At 32.5% G+C, this 21,555-nt stretch overlaps 1 protein-coding gene across 1 annotated transcript in view; it reads left to right on the forward strand.

The window, feature by feature from the left end:
* LOC145751184 (A disintegrin and metalloproteinase with thrombospondin motifs 9-like) overlaps positions 1–19,013 on the forward strand; it is a 36,008-nt gene extending 16,995 nt beyond the window's left edge. Inside the window, exons 7-39 of the mRNA XM_082567287.1 lie at positions 2,227–2,267; positions 3,875–3,980; positions 4,423–4,572; positions 5,947–6,088; positions 6,210–6,323; positions 6,712–6,857; positions 7,578–7,641; positions 7,779–7,916; positions 8,050–8,187; positions 8,548–8,764; positions 9,060–9,253; positions 9,324–9,467; positions 9,590–9,696; positions 9,773–9,995; positions 10,085–10,243; positions 10,382–10,546; positions 10,840–11,074; positions 11,165–11,397; positions 11,563–11,730; positions 12,012–12,506; positions 12,648–12,806; positions 13,152–13,328; positions 14,064–14,240; positions 14,682–14,855; positions 14,945–15,127; positions 15,268–15,453; positions 15,873–16,109; positions 16,198–16,292; positions 16,545–16,678; positions 17,286–17,377; positions 17,499–17,603; positions 17,700–17,792; positions 18,010–19,013. Coding sequence (XP_082423413.1) covers positions 2,227–2,267; positions 3,875–3,980; positions 4,423–4,572; positions 5,947–6,088; positions 6,210–6,323; positions 6,712–6,857; positions 7,578–7,641; positions 7,779–7,916; positions 8,050–8,187; positions 8,548–8,764; positions 9,060–9,253; positions 9,324–9,467; positions 9,590–9,696; positions 9,773–9,995; positions 10,085–10,243; positions 10,382–10,546; positions 10,840–11,074; positions 11,165–11,397; positions 11,563–11,730; positions 12,012–12,506; positions 12,648–12,806; positions 13,152–13,328; positions 14,064–14,240; positions 14,682–14,855; positions 14,945–15,127; positions 15,268–15,453; positions 15,873–16,109; positions 16,198–16,292; positions 16,545–16,678; positions 17,286–17,377; positions 17,499–17,603; positions 17,700–17,792 — 5,191 coding nt within the window. The 3' untranslated portion in view covers positions 18,010–19,013. The remainder of the gene's footprint in view (positions 1–2,226; positions 2,268–3,874; positions 3,981–4,422; positions 4,573–5,946; positions 6,089–6,209; positions 6,324–6,711; positions 6,858–7,577; positions 7,642–7,778; positions 7,917–8,049; positions 8,188–8,547; positions 8,765–9,059; positions 9,254–9,323; positions 9,468–9,589; positions 9,697–9,772; positions 9,996–10,084; positions 10,244–10,381; positions 10,547–10,839; positions 11,075–11,164; positions 11,398–11,562; positions 11,731–12,011; positions 12,507–12,647; positions 12,807–13,151; positions 13,329–14,063; positions 14,241–14,681; positions 14,856–14,944; positions 15,128–15,267; positions 15,454–15,872; positions 16,110–16,197; positions 16,293–16,544; positions 16,679–17,285; positions 17,378–17,498; positions 17,604–17,699; positions 17,793–18,009) is intronic.
* The last annotated feature ends 2,542 nt before the right edge of the window (positions 19,014–21,555 follow it).

Raw genomic sequence — 21,555 nt, forward strand, 5'->3', positions numbered from 1 at the left:
TGTTCTTTTATGATCGTTAATCAATGTTTTTATGTCACGTTTAAACCTTATTCTCCGCACCTATTCGGTCGTTATGATTTACTGTTATGGCCCTGTCATGATCATAATATTAAAACATTTGTGTTTGAACAGCTTCCAATACAAGAGGTCATCAAAAACTCACACCAAAAGTGATAAATTTAAAAAGTTTGAATTGCAAAAATTTTATGACTTTGCCAAAACCAAAAAAGTTTAATTTTTTCTATTTTTTGTAATACTTAAATTGCCACCGCCATTTTAAGTTTTTCTTTTAGTCCTTGTCAAACAATTTTATCTGTCAGATCTTGACACAATTACTAACTTGTCAATTCTCACCTTTCTCGGTACATTTCATGTTTTTTGGTGGGTTTAACAACATTATGGGGTTTAAAACGGGGGCGCGCCCCACCTCTCAGAAATGCACCCCAATAGAAAAGTATTTTTAGTTACCCTTGTTTAAGGAAATGTTCGACATTCGCTCGCCACTTAAGTTTGTCGCCAACGAACAACGTTGTACTTGTAGATTTGCTACATTTACTGACTAGATACAATAGTACAGTGATATGGTTTTGTATGGTACATTGTTACTTAACAGAAATCTGCCGGAAGCAGTGTGGTTAAAACTTAAAAACCGCACCCAAAAATGTTTTCCGCGTTTTTGTTTATTTATTTTTTAAATTACTTGCGAACAATAACATTCCGTGGATGCAAATATTTTCCGCTTGATGTCGCTATTTTTGTTTGCGTTCAGATATCACGTGACCATCGATCTTGGTCGGCTCTTTAAATCTGATAATGATAAAATCCTTTTATCGGGTTATTTTTAGGTTTAAAACAAAAATAAATACTTTTAGAGATAAGGAAAACGCTCCTAATAATATTTATTTTAAAAACATTTTTAGAACGCAGTTTTTATAATTATATAGTTTAAAAAAATCTTTAAATAAAATTAATTAAACAGACGGATCGAACGTTTTAAGATATTTTTTTCTTGATAAAAAAAACTGATAAAATACGCGGCGGTAATTACCATTTTTAATAACCCACGATATACGAGAACTGTTTTTGAATGTAAGTTTCCCATAATTACATTCCGCAATAATCTAACCCGATAATCTTGAATTTAATTGTTGTTTATTGTGTATCATATTTCAACGATAAACTTTAACTTTATTTGCGGTTAGGGCTATCATTAATAATGGTTTCCTCGTGGCCACTTCTAACCTTCTACCATGCTATCACTGAATTATATTCTGTGTGGTGGTTTTTGGAACACAGCCTGTAACAACAGGACGCGGCTTGTTGTGACATCATAATCAGTCAAGTTTGTGTGGTTACGGTCTATCGAGTCTAACTAGTTAAATGACCACAGCGTAAATAAATCCCATTGGTGGCAATGCTGCTTCGGATTAAGGCCCTCTGTGTTATATTTATTGTTTATTGTTTTAAGGCGGTTTTTAAAGTGGGTAACGTAGCAATTCGGTTGTAAATTTAATAAAAATGCACCTGGTCTTAATTTACACAATAACTTGCTAACCGTCAGCTAACCGATGTTTAATCACTGTAAACAATGTAATTATTTAATTAAAGACAACATTAGGGTACCATCATCAGTTTATTAGCAAAACAAAATTTAAATTAAATTCTATACCATTTAGCAAAATGCCAAGATTTTATCTCCGTTGCATATTTTATTTTGGGCCCAAAATTAATTTGTTTTTCCTGTTTTGCTAATTACTAAATTGATCATATTATCAGCAACCGCATCGTTCACTTACCCTTTGTTTGGAGACAGTTTACACTTCCCGACATATTTTCTATTGTTTAAAATACAGGAGAAAATCAAAAAGCAGTATTTTTCGTGATTGTGTGGCGTAGATAGCACTGGGATAAAAATGATTTAAAAATATCTTGCGGTTTTTGACTCGATAAGTTTTACGCGTTCTTTTTCTTCGGATATCAAGTGCCGTTGTGAGGTAACAATGCTCCTTAACCAGCGTCACAATAAATCAGAAATGCAAGAGAACGGACAATAAACAGGGTTTGATTGAACGCTGCTAATAACAAATGAAATTTGTTTTTCACGAATTCGAATAACAACGAAAAATTAAATGGAAGATTTCTTTGCAATTCCACAAACCGTATTTCCTAAACTAATTTAAATTCTTTTTAACGAAAAAAAGATAAATTAAAATGTTTGTTTTCCAGAACGGATATCTGCAGATCAAGTTCAGCCTGCGACACTTTGGGTGAGTTGTTTTTTATTCTATTTACAACAACATATAAAACTTACATCAACAAACCCTCAAATTCACTTAGTTAGTTTACGGCAATTTCACGGTATTAAAACCAAGCAATAAATTGTATCCCCATGTAATGTTCATTCCAAGCTTGTTTAAAACGCAATTTTAAATGTGTCTGACCTGCTAATCTTGTTGGACAAATAAGGCGATCTATTTCCCTTCTTTTTCGAATAAAGATAAAAATATGTCGAGTTTTAGACAACACTCGTTTATAACAAATGGCCATGGTCGTCATGCGTTATTTACATTCAAACCAAATCATTCGTTAAAACGTTACAAGCTTTGAATTTCGATCACTAACAAGTTGTAATGTAGTGGTTAAGTCCTTAGCTAGGGTCAGAGGTCGCGCTAATCAGATTACCAGTTGTCGTCAGCGCCGGAAACTTGTTAGGCTTTAGAAGTAAAAACCAAGCAAAACGATTTTTTAACATTATTTATCATCGGGCAAGGCTGTATAAAGTATTTCTCAAATTTTCTTTGTATTTTGTTGATATAAACATTCAAATGTTAAGGTGTAGGTATAATTTGAAGGTTATAGGTTATCTTTTTAATGGACACTATCTCTCGTTTTATCTACAGCAATGTCATTCTGCTAAATTTCTGAACTAAAGAATTTGAAATTCCGCGATTTTTCAAGTTTAATTTGATTTAAAGCATCAGTTTACTCTTTGAAATATATCAAAAAACTACTTAAACAAGATAACAAGTAATGTATATATAAATAGCATTAAACAAGTATTTTTATTAATCAGTTTAGTGAAGATTTTTTCTTTGTTTTTAGTTTAAGTCTATGAAATAATAAATGTGGTAACTTGACCCTAATTTAACTTTATCATCATTCTATGGACCTTTACGGCTTAACTTTACACACCTATGTCCCTACTTAACTTATAACAATTCTTTGTCCATTTATTTACCAGCTAACACGTGTAAGATTGGAACGCTCCATTTAAGATTAAAATTAAAAAAGTTTAATTAAAATTTAATCTCAAGTTGATTTTTAAATCTTGCTATAATGATTAGTTGTTTGCTTAGCTTACAGTGACAAAAATGACGTCACAATATCAACTCTATGCTTTAGTAAAGTAAAGTTTTCTGAATTAAAAATCATTACAATTGGGCATCTAAACCGTCCAATTGTTGGTAAAGGGTTAAACAATACAACAGATACGTGTTGAATTAATTTAATTCCCTTAATCAGAATTTAATCCAAAATTTTTAACACTTGAGACGGGTCGACCCCAGATGATTAACGGGGTTAAATTACCCCCAATTTCGTTACGGAAAGGCGCCCTTATCTAAACGAACAAAAGAATTAGGGGGGATATTAGGATCAGATTTTAGGGGGTTGATTCTCCTTTTCGTTTTTTTTTTAATTTGTTGGTTTAGATTGCTGCCACCCATAATCCAATAAACGTTACCTCAAAAACAGAATTTATTTTTTTGCTACCAAAAAATCTTACCTTCTTACTTTAAAAAAATCACTTTTGAATTATTTGTAGCATCAATTTTTTATAAACGTAATTTTATTTAAAATTAAATCTTTAATTTAGGTTTGGCAGAACTGGGTACAATGTGTGATCTCCGCAGAAGTTGTTCGATTAACGAAGACAATGGATTGAGTACAGCGTTCACCATAGCTCACGAGATCGGCCACGAGTGAGTAATTGATTGTGACGTCACTATACCACTTATGACATCTTTATTAACAAAAGCAATTTTTATTTAACTGCATTCCATTTCATGCAAATTATATATTACTAACATTTTTATTAAAAATGGTGATGTTAAAAAAAATGCATGTTTTAACCGGCATGACGTCATCAGGTTCAGCATGGTGCATGACGGCGATGCGAACTGCAACGTCACGTGTGAAGCAAGGTCAGTGACGTCATTTAAAGATGACTTAACACTTTTAACATACGGTGCATGTATAGTTTACTTTATTTTGCTGTACAAGCAAAAATTTATTATTAGATTTTATTTTTTGTTTATTTAACATCAAAATCACATTTAAACTTAATTTTATCTATTTTAAATTTAGTTTATAACATTTTTTCGTATTAAATTAAACAAAACATAAAAAAATTGAAATTTTTAGGCTTAACGCACCGCACGACAACAACGAGAAATGTTTGGACGGCAGAGGGCGCACGGTAGCACTCAATGTGATGTCACCGACCCTGGACAACAACGCTCATCCTTGGTCGTGGTCGATGTGTAGTGCTAAATACATAACCAACTTCTTAGAGTAAGTAAAAATAATAATTAAACAAGATTTTAGGTTTAAAATTTGTATTTTTATAAGGTATATTTAAAAAAGTTTTATATGTAAAGCTGGCAATCACAATTTGCAAGAAAAATTGGTCGAATTTTTGTGATTCTCATAGGCCATTTTTTGCCTGTCTAGCTTTTGTGTGATAACGATCTTACAAAGTAATTATGGGGGACCCTTAAAGGGTTACATATCTTTATTTGTTTATATGAAAACATTTCATAACAATTGCGCCTTCTTTGTTGTAGGAAAAGGATCTTTATTACGTAAAAATTAATAAATTTATATTAAAAAAAAAAATTGGAAAAATCATCAAATCTTATAAAAAAGAACTGTATTATAATGACAATATATCATTTTTTGGTCTGTAAGATTACCTTTGGGGTTTGTTTTAAGGGGTTATGGGTATCTAAAGGCGCCCGCCAGCGTTGTTGAACAGTCTTTACTTAATCCCACACTAAAGAGTCTTGGTGTAAGTTCACATAAACAAACAACATAAGGGTTAACTTAAGAATGAAATTACGTAACCAAATCCTGTTATCTCATGGCTATACTAAAAATTTAAGGTTTGTATTGAATTATGAGCGTTTAAAACTTATTTTAATGATGTGCAAGTTACCCATTCTAATTTAAAAGTTTTTTCAAGTTGAAAAGTTAAGTTTATCAAGTATAATTATAAAGGCAACATAAAAAGGCGCAGTTAAGTTTAGGTTACTATTTGCATGCTTCGTTTCAAACTGTCTTAGTTATCCTAACTTTTAAGAAGGGGGTAAAGAAAGGTATTTAGTACATTTCGACATGCAAATAGAGCATTAAAATGCACATATCGTTGTTTAAAAATCAAGGTTTTTTTTAATATAAAATGTAGTCTGAACATTTCAACTTTTCTAATTTTCACAATATTTTGCGTGTAGTTCTTAAGTTAGCCTTATTCAGTTAAGTATTTTCAGTCGATTAACTAAATCTCTTGCTTTTGTCATTCATTTGACACCTTGATTCCTTTGCTATATTACTTGAAGGGTATTTAAAGAGTGATTGGCAGACTACAATGCCTTGGAATGCAGGCAATGTCAAAGTTGGCGTAAAAGGGGGGTAGATAAAACTTGTGCTGATAGATAAAGCGAGCTAGTTCATGCTGGGGTTACGTAAACAAACAATCGCATTAGCATGCCAGAAAGCTAATTTCTGTTTCGTTAAATAAATAAACTGCAAGTTTTTGTTTTGTTTAGATCAAAGGGATTAAGCAATATATTGAAAGAAATTTCTAAATCAAAATAAACTAAAATAAAATTAAATATTCATGATTGTTCGATAAGTTTTATTATCATAAACATTTTTTTTATTTTTTAGCAATGGAAACGGGCAATGCCTGTTAGATGAACCACCACAGCGAGTGCTCCTTCTACCGACCGAGCAACCGGGAGAAGTGTTTGATGCAAACGACCAGTGCAGTTTTGTGTACGGAAAAGGCGTAAAACATTGTAACTTTATGGTAGGATTTTTGCAAATACATTAAAAATAAACGACTTGAAATATTATGTACCAATGGTACCCCCATTTTAATATGACTTACCGTACTGTACTAGGAACATAATTTTTCTATTTCTTAACAGACAAGTTCTTGCGGTCGGTTATGGTGTGTAAGCCAAAATATTAGCCACGGTTGTAGAACACCCCATGTTCCGTGGGCAGATGGTACAAGGTGCGGGGAGTTAAGACATCAAACTGTAAGTTTTGTCACAATCTAAAATAATAAATTTTCAAATTAATTTTTTTCTTGAAATGCAACTTAATCTTTTCTCATTTATCCTCGATATGGGAAAGGTCGACTTCAAGACCTAAACATATAGTAACATCGGTTACTTCAACCAAGTATCGAGTTTTCGTTGTCAGTTTGGGATATTATAGATTATCATAAGCCAATGATTGAGCTGCTGATTAAGTATTGGCTTATCAGAAGTTTATACCGTTATAACACCTTACTCAAGGGCGCTACAGCATAAGAGCATTGGGGAACGAACCCAGTACCTCATGTAGTGAAGCCAGTGTTCTGACCATTACACTACGCCGCTGTTTTACCCTAACATATGTTTAATTTATTTTTTTATTGTTTAGTGGTGTCAACAAGGTCACTGTGTACCGATAGATCGTAACCGATTACCAGTGGATGGGAGTTGGGGAGAGTGGAGTAGTTTCGGAGATTGCTCTAGAACATGCGGAGGTGGAGTGAAAAGTGCGACCAGATCTTGCATCAACCCAAAGTAATTTAAATTTTAAAGTAAAAAAAAATCATTTTTTTTGATGAAACTTATAACTGATTGAAAATATGCTTATTTTCTATAAGTATGTAATTTTTTTAGGTTTTGATGCGAAACATCTTTAAACTACTATTAAAATTATAAGCACTATTTTTTTAAAGAGTTGTTTTTTCTCCTATTACTTAAACTAGTAGCCCAATTTTGCTTTGAATTGATTCACACTTCAGTTAAGTATACAAGAGTGTGACGCGCTAATTACTTTAAGTAGACTCGTCCGTTTCTTGTGGAAAGTTTACACTTGACATTACGCAGCCTAAACCGACAAATAACCAATTTGTAAGCATTAATTTTAGAGTGAAGTCATCATAAAACGACCACCAGCGGAGGCCGCCATTTTCTATACTCAATAATATTGTTTTATTTTATAGGGCCCGGTTTAATAGCCGTATAATGTTTCATTTATAGATAGTCAAAGTCATGGTATTCTAACTTGAATACTGTTGAGGTTTAATAGGAAAGTTATATTGATGTTATAGTTCGCTGTATTTCTCGATCAAACGAATTTAATTAAACACAAAATTTGGTTAAACCAAAACATAACGATTTTATTAAACAACATTTGATTTGTACCCCATTCAAATCGTCATGGGAATAAAGCTTAATAAAAATTCTTGTTCATGTTTTTTTGTTGTTGGATTTTTTTAATTTAAATTTTTTACTTAGGCCCCAATTCGGCGGAAGATATTGTGTTGGAAAAAGGAAGAAGTTTAGACCTTGCAATTATCAGGTTTGTAGAATTTTAAAACTACACAAACTTTTAAATCGATATAACATTGTTGAAATATATTTTTATGCCTTTTAAACTACGTTTTTTTAATGATATTTTGAAGTTCAAAATTAAAACCTGTCATGCTTGCCATGTAGGACTGTCCAGTTAAAGCAGACTTTAGAGCTCAACAATGCGCTGCATATAACAACTGGTCACGTCATCACAAACATCGCATTAAGGGTATTTCCCCAAATGCTAAATGGGTGCCGATGTACGATGGAATAACACAACAGGTTGATTTCCAGTTTGACTCTTTAGGATTTTTAGTTATTATAATTAAAATTTTTGCCATTTTTTTCCATAAGCCTATACATTGTTTTTATTGCAAGAAACGCGTTAGATTTGTAATATAATTTTTTTTCTTAGGATCGTTGTAAATTAATTTGTCAAGTAAAGTCGGATGAACAGTATAGTGTACCCTGGTATGTTCTTAAACCTAAAGTAATTAACGGGACACCATGCGGACCAGACACCAGTCATATTTGTGTGGAAGGAGCTTGCAAGGTAAACTTATGTCAAGAATAGATAAACACATGAGCTATTAGGTTCAATGTCGTATTGGTTATAACCTGGATATAAAGAGTCTCAAGTTGGAATCGCGCCAATGACTTACAATTCTTTCTTGAACATCCCATAAGTTTAAAAAAAAAAAAATTGTAGAGGACTCTTTATGGCAATATCACAACAAATGATATTGTAATTTTAAACAAATGTAGCATACTTTTTAAGTTTACTTTGTTGAATTAATAGTTTAATAATATGTAAAAGAGTTAAGTTATATAATCTACATATTCTAAATATGGACAAACACTTCTGTTTATTTATTTTCTTATGTGATATACTATAAAACAAACACCTTTTCAGCCTGCTGGCTGTGATCATGTTCTGAATTCGAAAACTGGGCTTGACGAATGTGGGATTTGTAATGGGGATAATACTGCATGTCGGGCTGTTCGAGGTAGTTACAACACTGGTTACAATATTGGTTACAATCCAGTTGTTACAATACCTTCCGGTGCTAACAATATCGTTATAAGCCAAACATCATACACCGGCGACCCAGAGGATTTTAACTATCTAGGTTAGTAACTTGTGAAAAATAAACGTGTTTTTTTTAAAACCGACAGCGTGTTGTAGTGGTCAAAACACTTGACTTCACTATATAAGGTCCTGGGTTTGATCCCAACTGCTCTCATGCTGTGGAACTCTTAAGTAAGACGCTATAAACAGTATAAACTTTTGCTGAGCTAACACTTATTCCTAAGCTTAAATATTGGGCATTTATAATAAGGTATAGATGAATAAGTTAATTCTACTGGTATTTGCTTTTTTTTTATACTTAATCAACCAAACCTTTACTTTGTTTTCCCTTTTAGCTTTAAGATTAGGTCGAAGAGGACCTTATATTTTAAACGGAAACAGAAGTGTTATGAAAAGTCGTTACCGGGTTCATAAAAGGTCACGAGAGGCGGGCAGGGGTTATGACTACCATTGTGATTATTCTGGCACTGACCACGTCACGGAAAGAATTAATTGCAGCAGAGCAATACACGTTGAAATAGTCGTAGAGGTAATTTAAGTTTAGATTCACAAGTTACTTTTTAAATACTGGTTTGTACAAGATTTTATATTTAATGTAGGTGCTATCGGCGGGTGATTTAATACCACCAGATATAACATACAGTTACAATGTACCTATAGAAGGACATGTAACTTATAGGTGGGATCCTAACGGGCCTTGGAGTCAATGTAGTCGAGTTTGCGACGGAAAAACAAAAGGAAAGGTATGTAAAGTGTGCTATCTTATATGTTTTAAAAAATAACTTTTATGTTTACTATTTTTTTGTTTAAAAATGTTGGATCTTATACAGATCCAACATTTTTTTTTACGTGTTTTAATTTTTAGATAATTTGTGTAAGTTCCGAACACCAAATCGTGGACGAAAAACATTGCCAGCATTTGCCAAAACCAAGTACTATTATCCAACCTTGCAACACACACTGTCGAATATTGTAAGTTGTATTATTTTAAGAGTAAATAAAAAAAACTTAAATAAGTGCTTTAAATCATTTTCTGTCATTTTAACAGGTGGCATTCAGAAGCATCCAAGTGCTCAGCTAGATGTGGTCAAGGAACTGCTTATGTTGTTCACCAATGTAAAATGGTAACGAACAGCGACGATGCAAGAGTTATTGAACGAAGGGTCCAGATGGTGAGCAATGATTTATGTCCGCAGCCCAAGCCTCAAACAGTGCAGTCTTGTAAAGGGGAATGCCTACCAACTAGTTGGGTTTACGGGGAATGGTCAAAGGTAAATTTAACGACGTCTTAAGGCATTTACTGCTGCCTAATTTTTCCTTTTTTGCAATAATTTTTAAATACTTGTTTGTTAATATTTAGTGTTCTGTTGAGTGTGGTAGTGGTACTCAAACCCGGACCGGGGTCTGCAAAGACAGCCGAGATGTTGTTTTAAATTCGGAAGAATGTGAAGAAGGAAAATTGACTAAAGTTTGTAACACTGTGCCCTGCCCGCGATGGACGACCGGTGCATTTTCATCTGTAAGTTTTAAACATTAAAATATTAAAAAAAAACATTTTCATAATTAAATCTTAGTTTTATGCACTATTTAATAAGAATTTAAGCATTTTAAATATAAGTTTTTAGATATTTATACATTAACAACATTTTTTATGTAGTGCTCAAAGACTTGTGGAAATGGAATCAGGCTTAGAAGAGTGTGGTGTAGTGTAGGAGGAGCTGTCCGGCCTAATTCTGACTGCCAGGCTAGAAACAAACCACTGGGAAGCGCTCTATGTAGGAATCCTGATTGCCCAAAGTGGAAATACGGAGAATGGGAACCGGTAAGTAGTTGCCTTGTTTTTTGATTTTATATCCTTTAAGGGAGTAGTTTTTTAATGTTTTTATCTGGAAGGGGTGTAATTTTGTGACGACTTTGAGCTGTCCGTAAACGCCAAGCTTAAGGAGGAATAGTGTGGCATTGGTGTGGCTTAAACCCGAAACATTTTGGCTCACAGTCCGATGTCATAACCGGTTACCACACTACCAGACACATTGTTCTAAACAATATAACAGTATTTACTTTAAATGATTTTAAGTATTAAAAATTGAAATTCGATTTTTAATTTAAAAACAGTGTTCGGTTACTTGTGGAGACGGAACATCAGTTCGTTCATATCAGTGCACTGATCATAACGATGACGTCATTGACACTTCGTACTGCCACGCAACTATTGTCGACACCCGGTCGTGCACGGCGCCCACTAGCTGTCGGGTTTATAGTTTAACTCATAAGTCAGGTGTCGGTGGTGGACGTACGAACCTGATTTCAAGAGGTTTAGCAAAACAAGGATATGAAAGTTATAATGAAGGTATTTATTTTGTTAATTTATTTAAAGTACTTAAAATACTGATTTCACACACTTTAATATTTAATAAAATTGTTTTATAAACAATTGTAGCTCTACAAGTCACTAAAAGTACTACAACAAAAGACACAACCAGTACAACAGTCACAACTCCCACTACAACAACTACAACACCAACAACAACTACTACAACGACCACTACAACACCTACCACAACGACAACAACAACAACCAGAGCAACAACCACAACAACTACAACTAAACCGCCTGTCTCTAATCAAAGATTACAGCAAGAGGCTCAATGGAGAACTGGATCTTGGACAAAAGTAAACTAAAATAATTTTCTAATATTTAATAGGACATATATTATTATTGTTAACAAATATAAATTGGAATTTTTGTCTTACAGTATTTACAGTATTTATTTACATGTTCTATGACTTTTACGTTTTTAGAGGTTAAACTTTAACTGAATATATTGTAATTTACAGTGTTCGTCAACTTGTGGACAGGGCATACGTGAACGTTATGTAAGTTGTCGTCATAACAGAGGTGGTATGGAGGTGGAAGATCGTCTATGTGGGAAGCGACCATCTTCTAGAGAAAGTTGCGAAGTTAAACCTTGCTCTGGGCAGTGGAGAACGAGTGCTTGGTCGGGGGTAAGATATTGTTTATACTGGCAATTTTTTTTCCATATCTCTCTTAGGTGATAATTTTTATACCTTTTTGGGGGATGGGATGTTTTGGCTTACGAGAAAATAGTGTGGCATTTGTGTGGCCCGGACCCGAAACCTTTTGGCTTGTAGTCCGACACCATGACCGCTATACCACACTGCCAAACTATACTGGCTAAATTTAAATCTTTTTACATAAATTTAATTCTTGTCTTTAACAATTCTTGTTTTATTATGGAATACAATATATTAAACTTGCAATTTAGTGCTCTGCTACTTGTGGTGAAGGGCTAAGAACCAGGTATGTTCGCTGTGTTTTTAACAACCAATACCAAGACGACAACACGCACTGTGTTGACCAATCAGAGCCTTCAAAACAGGAAAGATGTTATGCACAGGAGTTGTGCATGGAAAATATCATCATTTCACCAACGACGACAACAACAACTACTACCATTTTACCACAAACTACTACAACAACAACAACATCAACTCTGCCTCCAACAACAACTACAACACCAACAACAGCTACAACAACTACGAAGGCTACAACAACAACGACTACGACCACAACAAAGGCTACAACAACTACTTCTTCAACCACAACAACAGTAGAAAATATTAATGAAGATGTCATCCAACCTAGATCCTCCATACTATCTGATGACAACAAAAAAGTTGATGTTATAACTAAGTTGTTAGAGCCAGACGTTATTTCAGAGAAAAATATTGGATATTGGAGAACAGGGCCCTGGTCAATGGTAAGAAATTGATTTCATTTAGATTCAAATTATTAGGTAACACTATTCAAGGATAAAAATGCTTTAAATTAAGATATTATTAAGATACAACATCGACTGATTTACTGAAGTTTTGTAATTCCTTTTTTCCTTTAAAATTAGTGTTCGAAAACGTGTGGAGGTGGAATTCAAAGAAGGATTGTTGCTTGTCGTTCTCTGAACAATAAACAGGATCCTGTATGTGAGGATAAAATGCCAAGTGCCACACAGAATTGTCACACTGGTACTTGCCCTAGGTGGCGCCACGGAGCATGGGGACAGGTAAAAAAATAGAATTATTTTTTGCAGAGTCCGGTAGTGTGGTGAATCGGTCATGGCGTCGGACTACGAGCCGAAAGGTTTTGGGTTCGAGTCGCACCAACACCACACTATTCGCCCTTGAGCCCGGCGTTAACGGATAGCTCAGACATGTCCCAATCCCACACCCTTATCCAATAAAAATATCAAAAACCTATCCCTTTAAGGGGATATGAAAAAAAAAAATTTTGCAAACCTTTTTCAAAAAGCGCGACAATTTTTTTAATTGCGACTACCAAATATCAGGGTTTTAATTTTCTACTTTTAGTTTAATTTTTGTTAAATTTTATTTTTTTTTATATTTAAAAGTGTTCGAAAACATGCGACGGCGGTGTTCGAACCCGAAACGTCTACTGCATGATGTCAAACAGAAGAAGAACTTACAACCGAAGATGTAACGTGTTAAGAAAGCCCATCGACACAACCACTTGCGGCGTAAAATCCTGTGCTCATCAATATAGGTGGCGCAAGAGCGCATGGGGCTCGGTACGAAAATATTATTTTTTTGGTCGATGAAATTTTTAAATTTTATTTCGTATACTTAGAATTAATTAAGGTCTTGAGTTTTTGCCAAGAGGAAAAGGAAATGTATTAGCGTTTAAAAATCACTTTGCTGTAGCGTTAATATCATTCCAAGTAGAAGTGTGTGCAGATGTAGTTAATGTGTATCTAATATTGTTGTATGTTTGACATGCTCATTTAAATTATTTTTATGTATATATTTTTTTTAATAATATTTATTATTTATATTTACAAATTTGTCATAAAGTTATATTTGTAGGTAAACTAGTTTGTATTTTCATTAGTTTATGATATAGGTACATATATTAAAGTGTTTAGTTGTTCCCTTATTTGGCATTTGACCTACTTTTACTAAACTACAATACTTTTTAGTCTTTGTTTTTTTTTAAATTAAGGACGACACTTCATTTTTAGTAAACAATAATTGTGTTTTACATATACCTTAACATGGGATATGACCTTGTTTAATGAAGGGTTTAGGCAGAAATATATTTTGTTTGTTTAGTGCAGTCTTTGTTTAACCTTCATGTCTGGGAAATTTAAATTGTGTATTGTTTTTATTCACGTTTCATTTGCTATTCATATAAACTAGCACTACTTTGTCTATTTGAACAATATTACACATAAACTTTCAGTTAAAATATTTTATTGCATCTAGTCAAAAGAAAATTCGCTAAAATATATATTTTTTTGCTTTAGTGTTCTGCCTCGTGCGGTCGTGGAATGAAACAACGTCACGTGGCTTGCGTGACCGCTGACGGGCGCTCGACATCCGATGAAATGTGCGCCACCTTGCTGAAAAAGAAACCGAGAAGTGTGCGAAAATGTTCAAAACAAAGAAAATGTCCAAAATGGCGAACTGGCACTTGGAACCAGGTATAATGAAATACTTCTAAAGGCATTTTTATAACAATTGTGCATTTTTTTGACATTTATTAATCCTCGATGTGGTAAGGTCGACTTTACGACCTAAACATAGAGTAACATGAGTTACCCTAACCCAGCCTCAAGTTGTCATGATGCCTAATAATTAAACTGCTGATTAATTTCTGGCTCATTAGAAGTTTTTCTACCGTTTATAGTGCCTTACTCAAGGGGTTTACAGCATGGAAGCAGTGGAAATCGAACTAGGGACCTTGTGTAGTGAAGCCGATTGTTATGATCACTACACCACGCTGTCGACAAAAATGTCCTATTCAGTTCATATATTGTTTGTCATACATGGTTAATATATACACAAAAATATTGTTGCATATTAAAATCACAAAATAAAAATGTAAACAAAGTATAACAACCAATACTAAATATTTAAAATAGTGTTCCGCAACTTGTGGTACTGGGATTCAACTTCGCCGAGTAAATTGTAGATACAAGAGGAAAGTTATCGCCGATCAACGTTGCGATAAAAGCTCGCGTCCCAACGCTATTCAGCAATGTGACGTCACAAACTGCGCACGTGACTTTGAATGGAGAGTGGAAGAATGGTCTTCGGTAAGTAATGGTCTTTAATTTAATTAAACATTATTGATATGTGTGTTTTTATAATTTATTTTGATATTTATTAAAATGTATTTTTTTAGTGTTCTCAAACATGTGGGGAGGGTTCAATGAGGCGTAAAGTCACGTGCCGTAGCATGCCAGGTGACCGGGTCATGGATTTTGCTCTGTGTCTTGCGAACTCGGACGAACCACAACCGATGATGGTTCAACGTTGTACGAATGGTCCTTGTTCAGCGTATTGGCGTACAGCAGCTTGGTCGGAGGTAAAAATTATGATTTAAGTCATATTTAGATCCAGTTTTGATTACCATAAGCAAGATACTCTACAAACTACATGCTTATTACAGTAATTATAACATTTTAGGATCTGAATTTAATTTAATTTTTAACTCTTTTTTTATAGTGTTCATTATCTTGTGGATCTGGTATGCAACGTCGTGAGGTCACGTGCTCATATGTTGATCCAATCACCTACGAGGAGAAGAATGTGAACTCATGTGACCCTACTCTTAAACCAGGGGTAATGAGAGATTGCGATCGAGGGGGTTGTAATTCACCTGTTCACTGGAGAGTTGGTGGCTGGAGCTCGGTAAGTCAAATTGGCCAATATCTGGTAAATTAGAGTTATTAGTAAACTTAATACATTGTAAAGATGTTTCGTATATATTTTTATTTATTCAACCCCGATGTGGGAAAGTCAACTTCACAACTTTAACATAGAGACAATCTATTACCCCGACCTAGTTTTGATTTGACATTGGCAGTTTAGGATATTATAGATTATAATTGTCCGATAGTTAATGCTGCTGATTAAGTGCTGGCTCAGCCGAAGTTTATACCGTTTATAGCGCCTTAATCAAAGGGCACTACAGCATGAGAACCGTAGGGATTGAATCCGGAACCAAGACATTAAAACAATAGCGTAATTTAAAGCTCGGTTAAATTGTAGAGTTACAAGCAAAACCTAAAAAAAAAAACTTTTTTAGTAAAACTTAAATATTTTTTCAGTGCTCAGCCTCGTGTGGTGAAGGTACCTCAGTTCGTCGTGTCGTCTGCTCTGACCGCGCTACACAATCGCCACTAGATGACAGAGTCTGCCTCCGCATCCCCTCCTTTCTTCCGGATCGAACGAGGAAGTGCACGCTGGCTCCTTGCGTCCCAACATCTTGTCGTCATCTTAAAGTCCAACGAGGTGTGTCAATTGACGGAGAGTATTACCTAAAAATTAAAGGAAAAATGACCAGGGTAAGATTTAAATAAATTAAAAAAAGGTTTATTTTCATAATTTTTTATTCTTTGCCATTTTATTAAAATTGCATTTGTCTATATTTAGATTTACTGTAAAGGAATGAATACCAGCTATCCTGTGGAATACGTAACATTAGTAAGAGGGGGAAAAGAAAATTACTCAGATATTTACGGATTTCGGTAAGAATTGATGTCGTAACTGATTGTATTGAGTTTAATATTTAATTGCAAATCTTTAAAAATTCTTTACATAATTCTGTTAAAACTGCTGTATATACACTATTATATGCACTGATAATTTTAATAAAGTGTTTGATACTTTACTATAATTCTTTAAATATTTTTCACTCATTTTTTAAAATCTGATCTATATGCACTCTTTGTGTGCTGATAAATTTACTTAAAAATTAATTTTTGTAACTTTACTTACAGATTGATTAATGCTGATACTTGTCCGTATAATGGAACACGTGATTCGACTTGTGTTTGCCACCAAGACCACCCAGATGCTGGGTATACTTCATATAGAAAAGTTCGGCTTGACGTTGGTTCTATGCGAGTGATAGGTAAAAATTCTTCTTGATATAACTTCTTCTAACTTGCCTTAAACATGTAAAAAATCATTTTTATTCTAATGAAACAACTATATATTGCTTATATTATCTAATTAGACCGTTTGACATTTACAATGACAATGCTGTCAACTCTATTCGGAATAATTAAACTAACTGTAGTTTTTTTTTGAGTTTTGAAATATGTTACAAAAAAGGCAAATTCTTTTGACAATATGACAGCTGCGTAATCGTTTAAGCTTTTAACACAACCTACTAATCCAGATAATCCTATCACCTTTAATAACATAAGGTTTTACTAATCAACTGGATTAGTCGATTAATTGGCTTTACTTCGCTACATTGTAAAGGGCTTAGCACCTTTGGATATATTTTGAAGATTAAACTGGTTTAGAAATATTATAGATATATGCCGTTTACAGATTTAAACCAGCAGCATTGAATAGTGGTCAAAGCATTTGGCTTTACTACATAAGGTCCTGGGTTCGACCCCCATTGCTTTTATGCTGTGTCGATGTTATTCTATGTTTAGGTCGTTAAGTCGACCTTTTTACATAAAAATGAATATAAAGACATTTTAAATTTTTTTTTTATTTTAAAGCTACTGATACAACGTTCGCAAATACCCGATATGGAAAACCTGTTCAGTTTGGCGTGGCTGGTGATTGTTATAGCAGAAACAACTGTCCACAGGTATATTTAATATTCAAACACATTAATAAACCATATCACAACTTACTTTAAACACAAATCTACTGTTTACGTTTCAAATTTGTATGTTTTAATTTTTTAATATATTTATATTTCTTTTTAGGGCGTTTTTAAGATAAATTTTGAAGGAACTGGGTTAGTTGTCCATTCAAGCACTAGGTGGCGATCTTACGGCAGTCATTCTGTCAGACGAACACATCGTAGTCACGTGAGTAAACTTAATAAAAACTTATACCAAATTTTTTAGTAATTATAAATATTTAAGTAATTGATTTATTCTGATTATTTTTTGTTATTTTAACAGAATGGTGCGATGATTGCTGGTACTTGTGGTGGGTATTGTAGTCGATGTCAACCAGATCCAATCGTGGGCTTGCTATTAACCCACGAGCATTAGGTAATTAATTAGCTAACTTGTCTATTTTTTCAGGATTTTTAAACGAAATACTGATATTTAAAATAACCTTTTTTCACTTAAAAAATAATCGTTTTTAATTTTACTTTTACTTTTCAAATTTCTTTAAATTATTTTATAAATTATTGATTTTTCTCAAATTAATTACTAAGTATTCATTTAATACAATTGCGTTAAAATTATTTTTATTTTTTTACAGATCTTGTTTCAAACTTGTTCTTATTCTACCTCAGGTCCTTTGCAATTTTTGTTTATTTTTAGTTTCAAGTTATTATTTTTCCTAAAACTGTTTACATTTTATTTATCTTTTTTTTGTTATTGTTTGTTCCAAAAGCAAGTGCTTTTTGTTTTATTTTTATATCGCTTTTATTTATTGTATAACAAGTGCGAATTTAACGCTAATGATTAATAATTTGATTGCCATTTCTGTAAGCTGATTGCTTTGTATTTTTTACAACCTGTGGATCTGTCAAAACACTCAGGAAAGCAAGGCTTGTGAAGTTAAAAGCCAATTGCGACCTACTAACAACTATCTCTCTTATTAAAGCCAAGTTTATTCAGCATTAATGCCATGCCAATTAACAAGTATCAAAATACCTCGCACAGCAAACAAAACGCGTCTTTTTTGTAGTATGCCAAAGTCTTAGTTTGTTGAATGAGTTTTTAAAAGGTAATTCTGTGTAGCTTAATAGAGACCCATTCTTAGTTTAATTTGTAATTGTGTTTAAATTTTATTGTTAAGATTTCATCTTGCCTCTTTTGTTCGTTTGTTAAAATTTATTTTAAAATATTAATTTTTCGTTTTGTTTTACTTCGAATTTTCTTTTCTATATGAACAAATAAATTCTTATTTTTAAAGACCTCAAACAGTATTTTTACATGTTTTCTTATTTTCTGGTATAATACCTTGCATCAAAATGTATTGTGTTTTTAAAATTAAGTAAAATAATTATTTGTTAAAAACTTTTCGTGCAAAATCATTTTTGGGGCGCTTAATTATCACTCTCTGTTTATTTAAAACATTAGTTAAGTGTTTTTTTAAAAGGTGTACAAGTTAATAAATATACAGCATATTTAATTCAAACAAAAAATTAATTTTTTTGTTGTATTCATTGTATAAAAAATGTGCTTATATCCGACCTCGTATTTTATATTATAAGCTCAAAAAATTTGTATTTCTTTTCTTTGCTTAAGAATATATTATAAGGCTGGTCCTTTTTAATTGCTTTTTCATAAAATTAGTTTGCTATTTTTCTGAATTGTGACAAGTGCCATAACATTTAGTTTTGCAGTTTTTTATATTTTATTGTAATGTGTCATTTATTTAAACTTGATATTTTTCTTGTTGCACATTGGCCTTATTTTGTTTTAAAAACGTCCAGCTAACAAAGATAATGTTGTTGCAACTGTACAGGTTTTTAAAAACTTATACACAAAGTTAGCTGAACGTAATTTTACGTTTGCCTTTAAGAGTTAATAAAATCTTATCTTAAACCTTATAACAAAATGTTATATTACGTTTATTTTAAAGAATACTTAAATGTTATACAAGAGTTTAAAAGAGAAAGGTAAACCAAAATTATGCGTTTTAAGAAATTTAATTCAAATTATTTTAGTAAATAAAATATACTAAGTGTAACTAGTGGGAGAATAACGCGTTGTAACATTATGGCACTTTTCGAAATCTTAAAACGCTAGTTTTTTATTGGAAGATTGCTGGAAGAGGTTTTCAGAATTGTATTGGCCACGCCTCGCTGAATTTACTTGAAATGCTTTTGTTTTTTTATTTTAACAAGCTTTAAAAATTTTATTTAAACAGGCAACTGAATAATTTGGATATATGAGAAAATACCAGTCATACACGGTAAGTTTATCGTAATTGCATATAGTGTTTATAAGTTTAGTAAGGTGAACAAACTTATAATATTTGGATTTTATAGAAATTACTTTCATATCGTTATAATGCTTGTTAGCATTTAAATATAGATAACCTATGGAAGAGTAATTATGGTTTATATGAAATACAAAATATTGTATTTTGCTATTTTATTAGGGGAAACACTAATTTTTAAACATCGGCCCTTTTTGAAGTGGTTTTTGCGCTTTTTACTGACAGACTGATAACAAAAGCAAATTTTCATTTTGTTAGTGATTTATGAATCGGACTTAATCTACCTGACGAAAATATATATTTGACGGATCAACGGATCGAACGGATTAATGGATCAAGTTTTATTAACTGAATCGAATATATATTAAATAGATATTACATAATTCAAATGCATATTTGACGGATATTTAATTAAACAAAGAAGTTTCATGAATTAAACCCTTACCCTAACCCTCACCTATTCAGATTACGCATTAACACATCCGACCCATTCGATCCTTCTATCCGTCAATCAATCCATACGATCCGAAAATATATTCTCGTCAGGTGGATTAAGTTGTAATCGTGATTTATTGATTTTTTAAGAATGTTAATAAATAATATTAATCTATATTTACCGGAGCCGGTTAAGAAACAAGAAGACAAGTATTATATCAATAAATGGAAATACTTCAATAAGGTAAGTTAATTTTGTAAAAAAATAATAAAATGCTTAAAAAATTTTTTTTTAAAGCAAACAAAAAATTTATAGCATGGACAAACGTCGATTTAAAAATGGTTGTTTTCACAAATTGAATTGTTAAAGCAGCTATATACATGACAGATATACTTTAATGTTTATATTTTAAAAAATTATTATATATTTAACATTTTGTTATTTCAAAGATCTTCAAAACATGATTGGATTATCAGGACCTGGACTGAGACGATTAATCTGCATACACTTTCTTTACAACTAACAAATGTGGTAGGAACATAGTCTGGAAAATAGGGCAGTTACGACATGATTTGGCATGATTGTGATTGTGCTTACAGGTACCCAAATTTTAATCTTGTGTGTACACGCTGCCCTACTTTTTATGCTAGGTAAGATTTTACTCATTTTTTAACTTTTTTATGTTATTAAGAGTTATAACTTGGCAAAGATGGGCAATAAGCCATTTTAAAGTGACTCTAAAATTTTTAAAGTGACTCTAAAAATCATTTGATTTTGCTAGGTTTCTGACAATGTTCACTGTTAGTATCAGTTTGTTATTCTTATTTTTTTTTAATAATAATTTTAATTTTAACAATTAACGGAATGAGGTTATTGACAAACATTAAGGTTAACATTTTAAATAACTTTGCCCACCTTTGCCTAACAGGTTTTTAGTAGATGTGCCTGTCATATAAAAACAAGAGGTATTTAAATCTACCAAAATGACAATTTATTTACCCTAGCACAATTGTGTTTTCTAGATATAAAAGGCTTTGTAAATATTGATGAAAATACCTATAATTTGTTTTATGTTCTTCTTGTTACCATATGGCATTTATATTCACTATAAAACCAGATTTACTTTTTTTATTTGTGCTAATTGTTAGTTTAATATCAGTATGTGTTTTCATGTTTTTATGTTTTATGTATAAAGTAACATGTTTGGAACCAATATATGCTATATGCCTTGTGGCATTCACCTTGCTGACATCTTTTCAGTTGAGTAAGTAGCCATGTGGCATTTTTATAATTCTTTGTACTCTGTGCACATTTCAAGAATGTTTTTGCCTGCGAAAATGGCTAAGTTATTTTATGGTCCGCAGGTAGCATACATGCTGCTGCGCATTCTAAAAATAGACCTCTACGTAGAAACGGCA

The sequence above is a fragment of the Corella eumyota genome, chromosome 4 (genome assembly GCF_963082875.1).
Source record: "Corella eumyota chromosome 4, kaCorEumy4.1, whole genome shotgun sequence".
NCBI lineage: Eukaryota > Metazoa > Chordata > Ascidiacea > Phlebobranchia > Corellidae > Corella > Corella eumyota.